General features: G+C 40.2%; 1 protein-coding gene across 1 annotated transcript in view; it reads right to left on the bottom strand.

Annotated features, from left to right (window-relative positions):
• The window catches only part of ptprga (protein tyrosine phosphatase receptor type Ga), a 613968-nt gene that overhangs the window by 29904 nt on the left and 567952 nt on the right, over positions 1–16112 (bottom strand). Inside the window, exons 15-20 of the mRNA XM_050039320.1 lie at positions 15089–15180; positions 8550–8646; positions 6193–6275; positions 5845–5979; positions 3350–3484; positions 627–802 (exon numbers count right to left, since the gene is read on the bottom strand). Of these exons, the coding sequence (XP_049895277.1) occupies positions 627–802; positions 3350–3484; positions 5845–5979; positions 6193–6275; positions 8550–8646; positions 15089–15180 (718 nt within the window). The remainder of the gene's footprint in view (positions 1–626; positions 803–3349; positions 3485–5844; positions 5980–6192; positions 6276–8549; positions 8647–15088; positions 15181–16112) is intronic.

Raw genomic sequence — 16112 nt, 5'->3', positions numbered from 1 at the left:
GGCATCCATTTTCAAGCTCTCTGTGTGCTTGTTTCCTTGCGGGCGAGAAAAGGGGGAGCACACATTTGGGAGGCGTTGCTTTGTTGCCGGCCGTTTTCGCCGGTGTGTTAAACACACTTTAGAAAGGAGTGTCCCCAGACTATCAGAAGGCGGAGATCTCTGATTGTCTGGTGGCGAGACTATCTTGACAGTGACAGATGTTAACATTAATGCTGTCCTCCTCGGCTGAGCTATGACGTTAGCTAGCTCAGTGGTGCTATGTGAGCTAGCAGTAAATGCACGCTTCCCTCTGAGCAGTGACATGGTTGACGGGCATAGTTGGGTATTTTTATTTTGGTGCTTTGAGCACCACAAGCTGAGTGCAATCTAGTTCCTTTATACGGAAGAGACGGCAGACAGCTCTACGGCCTATATCTCCAACACTCAGCAACTCACACCAATATGATCTAGATTGATTAATAATACTACAGGTAAGGGGAAAAATGTGTATTCTTGATTTTTGGGTGAACTGTCCCTTTAACATGTGTACAATGACAGTACAAACACAGTAATGTAGCTGAAGGATGGATGGGGAACAGACTAATGACAGAAGTTAAAGTCAAGTGAAAGCAGTGTAGAGACTTTACCTGCAGTGTACAAGCATGGGTCCCATGTCAGGCATCTGGGCAGCTGAGGACCTGCGGACAAAGGTGAGGACGGGCAGGGTGTACTCAGGGACACCCATGTCTGGCCACTGGGTGTAATGATATTGGAGCACTGTCCGTTCACCCTGGGCCCGTGCCTTAGGGTTCCCCTTCCCCCCCTGGATGGAAGAGAAGAGGAAAAAGAGAGGAGGAGTTGTTTGTCAGGTTGGAGAAAAATAAAAAGACAAGCTGATTTTGAAAGAGGGGGGACCTCTACAATAAGGTACAGTCCTTGTATTTACCCACAATCCTTTAAAATTAACTTATATATGAAACTAAAAAAAAAGTTGAGTTATAAGTCATAGCAGAGGAGATATTTTAATCTGGTCAATGAAATCATGTATTGTTATCAGTGCATTGTGTTAATCTGAAACTAATACAAAACCCAGATTGGTCTGCTTGCACTGAGCTGTGCCAAGCTGTAAGGACACGTGTTTCCACAACAGCCTCACAGCAGGGGATAGCTGCACCACCCTGCTGTGGTCCTGCTAAGTAGAGGGGCTGACCATGGTCAAACTGTGATGGCCTCTGCCCAGTCTGTACAGCTTTGTGGCTGTGCCACTGAGTAGAGCAACCTTTGTTCCTGGCCCGAACACAGAATTCAAGGCCAGCCCCATATACGCCAGTCTGTCTGTGTGTGAGTGTTTTTTGTGTTTCCTCATTGGCCGTTGCTCTCAATAAATAGACGCTGACAGAGCTGTGGTGACGCAGACCTCTTGTTTATGTTTGTAAACTGAAATCCACTTTCCTTAGTGGACACAAAGGTTTTATTATTTCACAATAAAGCAAGATTTATGGATCCTACGCACTTCGCCTACGTTGTTGTCAGCATTTATACTTGTGTGGTGGTGTGTCTGTGTCACTCTGCAGTTACACCTCCAAAACACTAGTCAGCAGCGGAGGTATTTGTGAAGTGCTGTTAAGTTTAGTTGATTCAAAACACACCCAAAACACACATTTAATATGGCTTAATAGAGATAATTTCAAACACAAGTACACAAATTGGCTTCACTATAACTCGCAACATTAACAGACAACACTTGTCTTTATCTGGACACATTTTCCCCACAAATACAACATGCTTACGTTATTAGTACAAGTCTATGGCATTTTACACTGTATAGATTAGCCTAGCGGCCAGCGATCTTTCCCTCTTCTCATATAAAGCCAGGGACAACAGCAACATTTAACAAAGGTAACGTTACAAAATTTGACTCTATTACAGCTCACAAGGTTCACCGACAAAACAACTGTCATACTAAACACGTATCCAAAGAAATACAAAATGCTAATGTTATTAGCGCAAGCCTATGGCATTTTACATCGTACAAATTAGCCTAGCGACTAGCAGAGATTTCCTCTTCTCACATGAAACCTGTATAAATCCCTGAAGGATAACACACAAAACTTAAAATGCTATCTGTGAACTAAAAGTAAATAAAAGCTTTGTTTCCACTGAGGGAAATGGTGTCAGTATACAGAAACAGACAGGAGGTCTGCGTCACCGCGACGCGTAGTTACAATTCTGGGGAGGTGCACGTCAGGCTACGGCGTAGGTTACAGCGTAGGCGCTATGTCGACGTGGAGCCTACGCCATACAGTGTTGATTCAACGCAGAAGTATTAAATGAACTTTAAGGAACAATAAATTGTGAAGACAATGAAGCCCCAATGAAAGCATGGAAGCATTTGAAGTCTTACGTGTGGTTTATCCTGGCTTCATATGAGTGGGGGAAAAGTCTGGTAGCTGCTAGGCTTAGGCAATGGAAACCGTCACAGGCTTATGCTAATAATATTAGCATGTTGTCAGTGAACTTTGTGAGTTCTAATGGAGCCAAATTTATAACGTCACCTTTGTTAAATGTTGCTGTTGTTCCTGACTTCATCAACTAGAGGAAAAATAAAAGCACTAGGTGCTAGGCTAATCTATGCAATATAAAATGTCATTGGCATATGGTAATAATGTTGCCATATTGTTTATGTAAACTACTATATATTATTTATTTGCCTAACAAAAAACAAGTGTTAGTGAACCATGTGAGTTACAATTGAGCAGAATTCTGTAACCTTAGCTTTGTTAAATGTTGCTGTTGTTTTTAGCTTCATATGAGTAGAAGAAATCTCTGCTAGCTGCTAGGCTAATTTATGTAATGTAAAATGCCACAGGCTTATGCCAATAGTGTTATCATGTTAATTATACAGGGAAAATTTGTCTAACAAAAGACAAGTGTTTTGTTGGTGAACTTTGTGAATTATAATTGAGCCACATTTTGTAAAATGTGTCTAGCAAAAGACTGATTCCTTTCATCCACACTGGAGCTGTGTTAAGTGTCTGCTAAACTGAATATTTCTGACTGTTGCTGCCTCACATTAAAAACTTTCCACTGGTGAAACAAAGGGATGCTTTTATTACTTTTTGGAAATACAACGTGTTTGTCACCAGTTATGGGAGCTTCATTATATGTGTTGTTCTTCAACAAAAATTGATCTAATCAGATACAGTGATACTGCTCTGTCTGGTCAGCAGATCAGTTTTAGATATTGCAAAGAGTAAAAGCACAAACAGAAACAGCCACAGTGAGCTGAAAAGAGTTGCAGGTGACAGGCTCTTGTCATTGAGGTAAACAGCTTTACCCTGTTACACCACTTCTTTCCTCTCATTCTCACCTTTTTGACTTTAGTGTTGCGCAATGTGAAGCGGCGAACAGTGTAGCAGGCATGAACTTTCGTGCTCTTCAGTGTGACTACCATGTTGCCGTACTCTTCGCTGTTCTCTGTTGGCCAGTACTGGTCACATTTTCTCTGTAGCACAAACACACACATATAAATCTGATTAAATTGCTGTCAACAAAATGTGCAGGGTGTCAGGTGTGTGTATCAGCTTTACAAGTAGGTGTTGAACCAGGAAATGTCAGTCACTGTATTACTTTTCGCATGAAACAGATCAAATATCTGTATTGTTTTTGTGGTGAGGTATTTTCTCCAGGGCTTAACTCATTCAAAGGGTAGTTTTAGTAAATTAAATAAATTTGGGAGTTACACAGTAGCATATAGGGTAGCATGTTAGCGCAAATAGCTTTCTATGGAGTGGTGCAGGGATGATGTTGTTTTGTACTAGGCCAAACTAGAAGTAAACATCCCGCTGGTTCCTTCAACAAAAAGCCTCTGGGATTTTTCCATTGGATTTTGGATTACTGCAGAAAATAAGCTCTGTGGCAAACAGAAGTTTATGACAGGGCTATTTCATTACAAAATCAACTGGGACAGATTTTAAAACCAGGATATGTAGAAGGACCATACATTTTCAGCAGCCTATTCAAACGTTTAAGCTTTTGGTTATGACAAATTTGAACAAATGCAAATGAATGCAATAAAAAATGGCAAAGTTTACTGTTTGACTTTTGAAATAAAAAAGTGACAGTCATACCTGACCCATGCACATCACAAAGTGCAGAAACAGAATAAAAAAGAGCTGTCAATGCACAGAGCCATAACAAGTGGCAATAACACTATCTCTAACAGTATGTCCCTCCCTCTCTCTCTGTTAAGTCTGGCCCGCTGGTGACATAAGCTCTGTTGTTGTTGTTGTTGTTGTTGTTGTTGTTGTTGTTGTTGTTGTTGTTGTTAATACAGGGGCTGTTGAGTGAGAGCAATGTTTCCTGTGAGACAAAGCTACACGTCTTTGAGTTTTCTCTGCACTGTTTTGAGTCGAACTTTACTGAGAGAACTTTACTCTTGTCTCCAAGCCACAGTGGAACATTATAGTAAGCATGTGAATAAACAAGTATGAATAAACGGATTGTCCAATCTAAAGTTGTAAAGTGTGTCCAAAACAAGTTTATCCGTTCATCCTTCAATGGCTTGTCTAGATATTTTCATTTTGTTGAAAGTTACTTCACTACAGATATGACTTACTTATTTTGACCATGTGTGCAAATGAGAATGTATGTGTATGTGTTTTTGTGTGTGGCTGGCTGTGTGTGATGTATTTGGCCTTCTGCATGACTCCTCTGTAAATATGAGCTACTGTGGGAGAGCTGCGATGACGATTGTGTAAACTGGTGACTGTTTTTTTAAATGCATGCCATAGGCTGATCACAGTTTTATGGTGGTGCTGAATCAATAAGATTTGCGCACCAAAAACAAACAAAAAAAAGGAATCAGTCTCACTCTCTTGCTCACTCGCTGAGTAGAGTAAGTGTGGGTGCACATGGTAAACTACATACAAGCAGACAGGCAGATCTTGTGCGTACTATGAAACAAATTCCTGCCGCTGCCACTGAGTGGTGTCCATGGATATATTAAGAGACCTGGATACAGTGTTCCTGCTCATTCCTATGAAAGCTGTCCAGTTGTGCATGAAGCCAAAAAAGCTCTGTTTCTGCAGTATGAAATTACCCAGATGATCAGCGCTGCCTCATCATTGGGCCCATAGAGCAGGTGCAATAAAGACTTCAGCTGGCTAAACCCGCTTCTTCTGCAACCGTATTTTTTAAGACACACAAAAGTTTCAAAATTCACGAGTGGGGAATTTACTGACATATTTTATGCTGTAGAGCACAACGTGAACATCTCTTCAGCTTGAGTTAATCACAGACTTAATTTCAGGCATCTAACGAAAAAACCCATTCGTAACTAATACAAATATTGTTTGAGTTTTGAGCCAGCATACCAGGGGCCTTTTGGCTCATCAAAATAAATTCAGCCATTATTTTATTATTAAATTTTGCGTGTTTGACAAGACAAAATGTCTGCTGTGAGAAATGGCTACTGATTAAGTCCCTGCCACCACATGTTGCAAGTTATGAAACATTTTCAAGCCTCTGAAGAAAGACTATTGGAACTCAGCTTCCATACAAGTACACCCCTCCCATCAGTGCTCCTTCAGAAGCTCCAGTAATATCTTGTATCCAGTAATATGCTGTTATGTACGTTTCATAGTTATCACAGCATTGCTCTGTTCCTCGTGGAAGAGGGAGATTAGCCGGAATAGAGATCTGTAGCTCGGGTTTTGAGCCACTTTGTTGGTTTCCCATTTACAGAGTCAGAGTTGTGTATGAACAACAGATTTTTTTTTTACTGAAAATGACAAAAAAGTGTATTGGAATAGAATCCCAGACTGCACCTTTAGACATCGATTTCGTGGTAGTGTCATAACATACCCGGCCTTTCTCCACTAGGTTGGTGATCATGACGATGATGCAGGTATTCTGCTCCCACACCATCCGCCAAAAGTCCTCAAAGGTGGACTTGAGAGGTCCCTGGGCTGCGATGTAAGCTTTAGGCTTATTATAACCCTGATGGGTGAATTATGAAGGGAAAGATGATTAGTTTGGCAACATGTGGCAAACAGAAATGACAAAACTAAACTATTACAATACTATGACATATCTAATATATTTTTACAGTTTTGTATTTCATCCTGCAGTCACCACCTTCACAATGATTCCTCCTGTCATAAAAACACACAGACATATCAGTATTTAAGCTATCCCAGTGGAAGCACTTACATCCACATAGTTGGCATTGATGTAGTCGGTGTGTTTGGAGTCCTTCCCAGCCAGCGGCCTCAGCTTCACCCTGCTGTGGTCATCTGAGGAGGAAACACAGAGCAGCAAAACAGTGAGTGTGTTTGAGTGACTGAAACCACGGCGAGAGCTAACCTTAACTCTAACCCTAACACAGTGCTGTCCATGTAATGTTGTTAGCTTGGTGCCCTGCCAAGGCACCTGCTCCCAACCAGGAAGCACATTAACCTTTGTGGTTGAAACGATGGTCAAACTGGGTTGTGTAGCTTTTAACAGACAGCTAAACAGCAGGGTACCTGCCCTTTGCTTCTAGCATGCACTCTAATAAACACAAGACTCAGCTGCTTTCAGACACAGCCAATGGTTGTATGAGACATGGGAAATATTTATTACAGATTGATGTAGTCAAGCACCAAGCCTGTATGTGGTGCTTTAATACTAGAAGGTTTGTGGTATGTCTTTGCTCTACTAGTGGTGGAGCCCATGAGTGGTGATGTTAGCTGATTGGTGTGCTTAACCATTTACACATACACTTTGGTTTAGAGAGAGATCTGTGATTTGTGCTTGAAAACATTCAGAAAAAAACCCTCTCTGAGCCCCAGTTCAGCCAATTTCCTGAAAACACAGAAGAAATCACTGTACAATTTCTGGACTCTGCACCTGGACTAAAAATATGTGCATGTATTTTTGCTGCAAAGTTGAGTATTTGATCTACACTTACTATTTTATTGACACCATGACCTTTAGTATGGACCAAGCTTGAACAATCTTAACATCTAATGGGTACGTGACATTTAGGGAACTCCCAGGAAATCTTAATGTATTTTTTGCCACTATTTGGAAAAATCATCAACAAGGTAATCAATGAATAGATGACCAATTTGCTTTTTGTATTTGTGATCCCAGAGGAGGAACCCCACTGATTTAGGTGATCCAGATGCCTTTCCTCTAGAGTTACATCTCACACCAATAGTTTTACTTGCACTCAGGATTCTGTACAGTTTAGTACCAGATCAGGGTATATTAACACTCTCCAGAGGTGGCACTCACTTTTAATGTTATCAAATCATTAAATGACTGTTATCAGTGGTCATGAGGAACATAGATTTGAAGTAGTGTGGCCCTACTCTGCCTCCTATATTTACATTTATTTGGCTAGCTCTTGTGGTCGTAGTAGTTAAGACAGCAGCAAAGGAGGATCTCAGGTGATGTCGTACAAAGGGCATCAAAGTCTGTGTATGGAGTGGGTCGAGGTGGATGGATGGGTCAAACAAACAGTCTTTGTGTGAAAGCATTTTACATTTTAATTGATGTAATGTATTTATGTTATATACAGAACATACTTAACTTGATTGATTGACTTGTGTGTTTTTTCCCTCCACCTTTCTCATAACATTCACCTCTTGAAAGCTTTTTCCAGTCCCTCCAGAATGTCGCGATCGCAACAGTTAATGCAAATTCAGCCAATGCCCATGAATTCTGTGTGATCTTGCAATTTTGTCCATTCATTGCAATTTGACCACAAATCTGATCATGGTGATTAGCTGTCGTTAAAGAGGAATGCTGAAGAGAATTCACAGCTTTGAACACAAAAATCAGTTTAAACCAATCTGCTCAAATCAAGTTCAGAGAAAAACAGTGTCCACACAGCAGGTGAATAGAAATTGGGCAATAAAATGCTTTTTTAGTAACTGAACTAAATTTGCTTAGAAAACCTTCACACAGATTATATAGTATGGAATTAGCATTGGTTGCAACTTGAGTGACAGCTTGGATGAAATCGCTGTGAATATAATTTCAGTGCTGAATATAGTAATATTCATTTCTGAGGTTGAGGGAAGACAGGCGGACATTTGGGAAGGAACAGTGAGAGAAGAGTCCCTGTCAGAGCTGTGACAAGTTTGAAATGAAGAGATTTGTGGACTGGCTGAACTAAACTGTAATTTTGGAGCAATGTGTCACATGAATATAGGGTCTGCTAAAGAGGTACAGACACTTTCATTCTGAAAATAACTTACTATAAAGTGTTCGACAGCAAAAATATATACAGTATATTCATTATGTTTTAAAAAAGCTACCAACCATCCACCAAATGACCTGGGGTCGACTAAAATTTAGAGAAGAATTTGTCTATAGAAAATATTAACATGTAAACAGACTTGAATTTGAAATATTGTATGTCTCTTTACATGTCTTAATACATACAAAACATGTCTGGCCCCCACATTGATGCAGTAGTTTAAATTACATAAGGGATAAATGATAACATAAGAGTGTGTACTGTAGAAAGGACATAGGACAGAGTATGCATAACAGTGTGCTATGAAGTGTGTACTCACAGGCCACTATATTGATGTATCTGTTCTTGTGCTTGTTGTCAGGGTGGTTGGAGTGCTCTGACGTGATCTTCATATCTGCAGTGCACCGTTGAACCTCCTGGGAAAGGACACACACACACACACACACACACACACACACAGGCACAGCTCTACATCATTCTGACATGTTTGCACACTTTGGTGTATGGCAAGGTATCTTGAAAATTACTGTTTGTATTCCCAAGAAATTTACTGTGGATGTCCCCAGAGGTTGAATCCTATTGCTTTTTTGGCAAGGTATCTTCAAACAAGCTATATGCTACATCTAACAAATTAGCGCCCAACAAAATAGCAGCCCTACCAATTAGGTTAGGTTACGTTGTGGAAAAGAATCATGGTTGTGCGTTGCCATGTTACTTACTTTAAATAAAGTTATGTAGGTTAGGTCTACTAAAGTAATGATATGTAGGTTAGGAAAACAAAAATGGTTGCACATCATTGCATTATGTTCTTTACATACAGTTTCGTACTAAGAACACATTCTCACTCTGACCTCATCACATATCAACATTTGCTCATGGACTTTCCTTGTTGAGATATGACGTACAAGGTACCCTGGTGCGTTGGTTGTCACATGGTTGGGTTTAGGAAAAAAAAAAACATGGTTTGGCTTCACAATTACAGTTTCGCATGGGACTCAAATACTAGTCTCCTGAGGGAAAGTCCAGTGTTTGTTTGACCCATCCACCACCCCAACTTGCCTCCTTACCTGGACTTTCCCTCTATATACTAGTTCCTTCTATATAGTGTACAGTGAATGACAACAGCCTGTTTTTGATGACCCCTCACCTTTTGTCAGGTAACCATCACACCAAAATTTGAACTTGAATGCAAAAAATACCAAAATCTATCGGATTATGTGTACTTGATATCTCAATCTAAAGCCAGACTACCATGAACTTTACTGAACACATTCACGATCCACTGAGGAGTAACCCCACCCTTTTGTTTTTTACAACACCATGACCTTTCCTTTAGGGATACATTTGTACTGTGTGGTGTAGCAAACAATGCAGCCTGTAGGGGCTGCTACCTGTGCTTTAGACTTAAAGCCTTGTCTTTCAGTCAATCGCTCATCATTGTTTTGATGAAGTATGAATGCAGCATTTGAAAAGTCATTTACAGAAACAGAAAAAGCAGATAAGAAGTGTATAATAGGGCTTGTGACGAAAACAAGGTTTCATTTGTTTCATCTGTTGTTGGTTTTTAATTGTTTTCCTATATTCATTTTTTGCACTCCAGGAAATATGACTCAAATTGCTGTTGGGTTGTTCTGACAAGACATATACTGTATATAATTTTTTTTTTGCAATAATTTTTTTATAATAATAAAAAATAAGATTGGCCTTAATCTGTTTTTGCAAAATGAACAAAATAACTACTGAGGTTATTCATTTTTGAATATATCTTGCCTCGCTTTCCATCTTGAAGTACATGATTACTTGTCATAATTCACCCTAAAGTGTTTTTTTTTTCCTTTCTGTGTCTTACATCCACCACATTCGTCTGTCTACACCTCTTGCACAAAAGCTGCTCTCCTAGTTCTACCTGTCAGAGCTGATTTCAACTTCCTCAACCCCACATTCTCTCTCTTTCCCTCTTTCAGTCTTCCTATTTGGCTCTAGTAAACATTCCACCTTTTATAGCCTGTGCTGAAATAAGCTACATCCTTTGCTTGGCATAATCATTTATTTTCTTGACCTGAGGGCATGGTACAACATGTTGGAAAGTACCAGCAACAGTAAAATGACTAGTGCTTGAGTTATGGGCAAATTTAGACTGAAAATCAATTACAGGATTCACCCTGGAGATTTTTTCTTGTTTACTTCATATATTTTTTCCTAATTATTCTCCTCTGTGGATACTGCCTCATGGCTGTTGCTTACAGTCCTAAAAATGACAGAGAGCAATTCCAGGCTTAGCAGCCTGTGAATATATGTCAGTGTTTAATGTCGAGTTCCTGCCAAGCAAACAGCTGTTGGCTGCTAGCTCAGCATGGCCAACAGGGAAGGCAGGCGCTGGATTTGGCTCTGACCTCTCGGCCTCATTTCCTCTGGAGCTTTACAGGCTGACCGCCTTGTTTTAGCACTATTAAACATTGATTCATCATACTAATTGGGAAGGGGATTTAATCTGGGCGTAGTGAGCTTCATGGTGAGTATGTGTGAGCAGATCAGGTTGCAGGTATGATGGGAAGAGACAGGATTTGACTGGAGATGATGTCACAGAAACCTATGATGGGATCAGCAGATGGTACATGAACTGGCACATATGACATATGTGCAGACACATAAACTGAATGACATGCAACACACTCAGTGCTATTTGCAATGCACCCACATGCATTCAGATACATTATCACATCCCATTTCGAGCCCAGTTGCCAGAAGAAAATGTTGGCATTGTTTCTACAAACCATAAATACCTTACATTTGTACTTCTCATATGATTCATATCAACACTTCTAAGGTGATGTAGTATATGAGCTGACTTTGACATTGGGAGGTAGAGGGAATGGTGGAAGACGTGCTGTGATTGCAGTGGCTTTTTAGCCACCAAATGTGGATGTTTTAAGTGACCCGCGGCTGTTTCTTCAGCAAGGATAGTGACATGAAGTGTTTTTTTTTTTTTTTTTACCAAGATATTGCTGCTTTTCCAGTGGGCACTGTGTCCACCTTACCAGGTATTTTAAGCCAAAACATGATCTTTTCTAAACCATAACCAAGTGGTTTTTGCTTAACAACAGCTTAACCACAGTTCTGTTGAAACATTATGATTTATTAAGGAGCCCCTACATAATAACGTGCAAATGCAACATTATCTGCTGTTTCCAGCCAATGCCAACTTCCTATTGTGATACTGGATTAATGTACTGGTAACTTTACTACCTTCCATATTGACGATAGTTTCATTATTGTGTTCTTGGGTTGGACTGCATTGTCGTAAAATATATGTGCTTTTGAAAAATGCTGCTGTGGAGACAGCCGAATTGCTATAGAAAATGTTGGCATTGTACGTTTCTACAAACCACAAATATGTTCTCTTTGCAGGTGTCATACGTATCATTTCTTTGTTTCTAAAGTGACGAATTATATAAGATGAGTTTGTCATCAGGAGGTGGAGGGGATGGTGGATGACGTGATACCTGTGCAAGATATCTGCCAAGCTGCAGACCACTGTTTGAGCCCAACAAACAACAAAATGGGTTGTTTTTTAGTGAGTCATTGCTGTGATTCCAGTTGCTTTCTGACACTAAATGTGGGTGCTTTTAAATGACCCATTGCTGTTTTTTCAGTGGGGATAGTGCCATGAAAGGCGGTTGTTATTTTACTGACATCGCTGCCTCTCCAGCAGAGATTGTGCCCCCGAATCCGGGTAATTTAAGCCAAAACATCATCTTTTTCTCACTTTAACCTCACATAAACCACAGTGTTGTATGTAAAGTTTCAATTTATTAGTTCAATAATATGCAAGTGTAAGGTATCCATGGTTGTCAGAAACATACAATATCAACATTTTTTCTGGCGACTGGGCCAGTGTAGAAGCCAACAGAAAGGTAACGTGCATGTCATGCTGTGTACTGGATGCCTCCTGTGTGGACTTCATTTGTCACCCATCTTCATCCATGATAACTGCAGGATGGGGACATTCAAACCGAGCATGTTTGAAGTATATCATTAATTTAGTGGAGCATTCACTGATACTTTTATTTATTTGGCTATGTGACAACACTGCCATTACAATGTCAATGTCGACTAATTAGTGATGATTGATGCCGTCAGCCTCCCTGACTCCACTCTGTTAAATGAGAAGAAACTGGGACAGCAGGGATAGCGAGAATGATAGTTTCATTTGAGAAGGGGCTCCCTTCCGAAAGCACTTTTCCTGTGTCCATCAAGCCTAAACCATAGGGGAGAGGGGGAGGGGCGACGCTGGAAGTGTTACTTTTTCAGGGGGTCCAGTCTAACCACTTTCTGGGAGTGGCATGGACCAGGAATGCAGAGAGATTGGAGAAAAAGCAGGAAACAAAGCGACAAGCGAGGATGGAAAAAAGAGAAAAGAGCAAGATATTTTCACAGACCACAATTGCAGAGGGAGCTTTGGCTGGTGTGATGAAGCATAAGAGGGTTATAACTAAACTAAATTGCCCATCACTGAAACTTCCTTCTCGTTTTCTCTGCGAAAACCAGAGTCGTTGAGTATGCAGCTTTTTGGCCTGCATTATCTGTCTGCTTTCAATATTTATTTGACGTGGGAGTGTATTTAGACAGTAGAGAGAGCATATTTTATTCCCCCTTAAGATTAAATAGGGGAACACTTCTGATTAATGACTTCGCAATATCTCTCAGTGATCTGCTACATCTGAATGTTCTAGGTACATACTGATCTACTGTGAATAATACACTACTTAGAGCTTTACAAACACAGTTGAACAAAGATAATGGCCACTTGTGTTTTGACATAGTGGACTGTGCCAGGATCTGTGGTAGTAACCTGCTCTTGCACATTCTTTCATAAGTTTATCACAGCCTGGCCCTCAGAATCTGATAATGAGCGTGTTCATGTGCAGGTGTGTTTCCAAACTGTACTGAAGGACTGGTGTAGTCTGAAACAGCAAAGATCAGGTGACGAAGAGTTTAGGAAATACAGATCTAAGAACTGCAGCATGATTGCATTGTTGTGTTTGGTTTGCAGTAGGGTTGGGGGGGAAAAATAGATTCTCAGATGCATCGTAATTTTCTCTTAAAAGATTATGTCTCAGTGCAGAAAAGTCAATATTTTGAATTTTAGAGCCCAGTTCTCGTCATTATGATCACCTGAAACAATGTGTACAGTCCAGGCTGTACGCTCCTTACAGCTGTAATCTGACAGATCCAAAGTCCCACCCCCCTTACTGTTGCTAGGTTGCACGAGCTTGATAAAAAAGAAACTTGGTAAAACCTGTTCTGTTTATCTGCATACATTTTAATCCTCACTTGGAGAAAAAAAAAGCTTGACAGAGCATTGTTCCTGTGTGCTACAGCAACACTAAGCCCCTGTGCTTGCCTGAGAAGGACTACATGCACTAAATCACTATTTTTAAATATCCCATCGAGAGAGACTCTCACTTCAATGTTGTGTGTTACTACTATTGTATTAATAAAAGGTAATGCGAATGAATTCATCTGTTTATTTAAATGATGGATCATTACAAGTATGTTATGTTTTAGAAGTAGCAAATAGTCACACCGTGAGAAAAAATGAAGATAGTGTCTATATGAACATTAGTGAGAATAGTCACACCGCAGCTATTTGGCTATTTACACCCAATGCGTTATTAAGGATCCCACTCCATGCTGTGATTGGCTAGTACTTGTCACTATGACACATTGAGGTCAGAAGCGGTTAGAATTAGGAGCCCTGGTTAGGGCTAGTACTTGCCAATCTCGGATATCCTCTGAGATTAAAATGGTAAATTACTGCAAATATTTCCACTCCTGACTCAATACATATCGCTGCATGGTCAGTGGACTTCTGATGTCTCCATATGTTACACTAGGTATCCTGGATGTGTCTGTTGTTGACATACTGGGATGCCATATCATGTACAATATGCATATGCGTCTTTTTCAAAACAAATGTACAATGTCAGTAAAACATTGTATTTACATTTTGTGCGACAAATGCAAAAGTGGCAACACAAGGCAACAACAACAAAAAAAACCCATCATGGTGTGGCTCAACATTTTTATGGGAAGCAAACACTGCACTCCTGGGTGAAGGTCCGGAGTTTGTTGGACCCATCCACCTTCCCTTGGTCCCGCCCTATGGGGACTTTCTGGCTCCTTAAGTTATGTTGTTGTCTAGTGGCGTTTCTAACTGACACGCTCCAGTGGTGTTATGGACTGACGCCACTTGCAGCATATCATACCACCACAAAAGGTTGGCTTTAATTTCTCAATGTCTGATGCAGAAATCACTGACCAAGCAGCGGTATTTGATGACTTTGGAATGAGAGTGGGTGGATTATTGAGAAAAAACACAAATGTACTGCAATAAAGTCAGGTGACTTAACAAAAGGGTGACACAGTCTATGGAGAAAGCAATATGTGGTGGGTGACTGTGGCAAGCTCAAGAATTTCAAACAGGAGACTGGGGTTTGTGTCCTGTGTGAGTTAATATCAGTAGTTAACCCATTACGATTATTATTTTTTTCTGATTTTAGAATGTATAAAGCTGCTGAATGCACAAACAAAGACCCATTCGTGTTGTCATATTTTGAGGTTGCTAGGATGTCCTGGAATATACACCTGGGTATAAATAGCTACATTGGCTATTCCACACTGGGTGCAAACAGCATCTGCCAAAAATTGTTCATACATAAAAATCAAAATCCATTGCATCAAGATGCATCAATAATTGATTTAAAATCACACTGTAGCCCTCTGAAATGGAAAGGAATCATGAGGTGCCTAGAGATTCCCACCCATAGCTTCCACATAAAAGACTTCACTTCTTACCTCAAAATCTTCAGAAAATCCATGTTGGTTATTTGAGTAGAGTTCAGAGACATGTTTGATGAACTGCTTGACTGGAATGGCTTCCATATCATCTGCAGAGAAAAGACAACGCCAGGGTTAAAGCGGCACCACTGGACACAACTTCGAAATTTGACAGTGCACTGCAGAAACAGAGCAACCTGCCTTTGACAAATAAAGGTAAAGTACACAGGTATTATGTGAGGCTTGCCAGACCATAGCCATTGTTTTGTCAAATCCATTCATCCTTTACATAACAGTCTAGGGTTACCACAATATGAGAATTAGAAGTGACCTTGGCAAGCCAGGCTACTACTACAACTCACAGGCTCAGTTTCACGACAACATTCTGGATACTGAGAAGTGACTCACCACCACATGGCTGGCAGAGCAATCTGTGATGATGTGACTCAACTCTTCAAACACCTAAACCTTGTAAGCAAGTATTTATACTAAGTGTAACAGATATCAGCAACTCAATGGCCTATTTCTCACCTCACATTAATTGAGAAACTGATTTTGGCAGTCTTGGAGAAATCTGACATTTCCAGAGCAACACCATGTTTTACCAGTTTGATGATTTAATGTAAAGCCCATTGATTGCTCAGCACGTATGTGAGATGTAAGAAGAGTTGAGATGGTGATATCTGACTGAGGGAGAAAACAGTCAGTTATGTTGAGCAAACAGTCTCAACTAAGGTTCATTTATTGGCATTTGTATTGATCATTTTCCTCAGCAAATGGAGTTCCCCAGTTACCATGAAATTATACTGAAAATGCTCAAATGTCCATTTTTCTGAGCTGAAAGTCTATTCTTGACCTTGAAACAGCAGCTGAGAAAAAATTGTTGTAGTGTAGTGTAGTGTAGTGTAGAAGCTGTTTGTGTCCTTCGTTTTCTTTTTGAGCCAACATGAGCATCTGCAAAATCAACATGATCTCACAGAAATATGTGAAATAGCCACAGCCTCTTAACATTGCATTATTTGAAGGTGGCATGTTTTGTGTC

The sequence above is a fragment of the Epinephelus moara genome, chromosome 24, assembly GCF_006386435.1.
Source record: "Epinephelus moara isolate mb chromosome 24, YSFRI_EMoa_1.0, whole genome shotgun sequence".
NCBI lineage: Eukaryota > Metazoa > Chordata > Actinopteri > Perciformes > Serranidae > Epinephelus > Epinephelus moara.
Note: the sequence above shows the minus strand (reverse complement) of the source record. Positions and strands in the feature narration are given on the sequence as shown.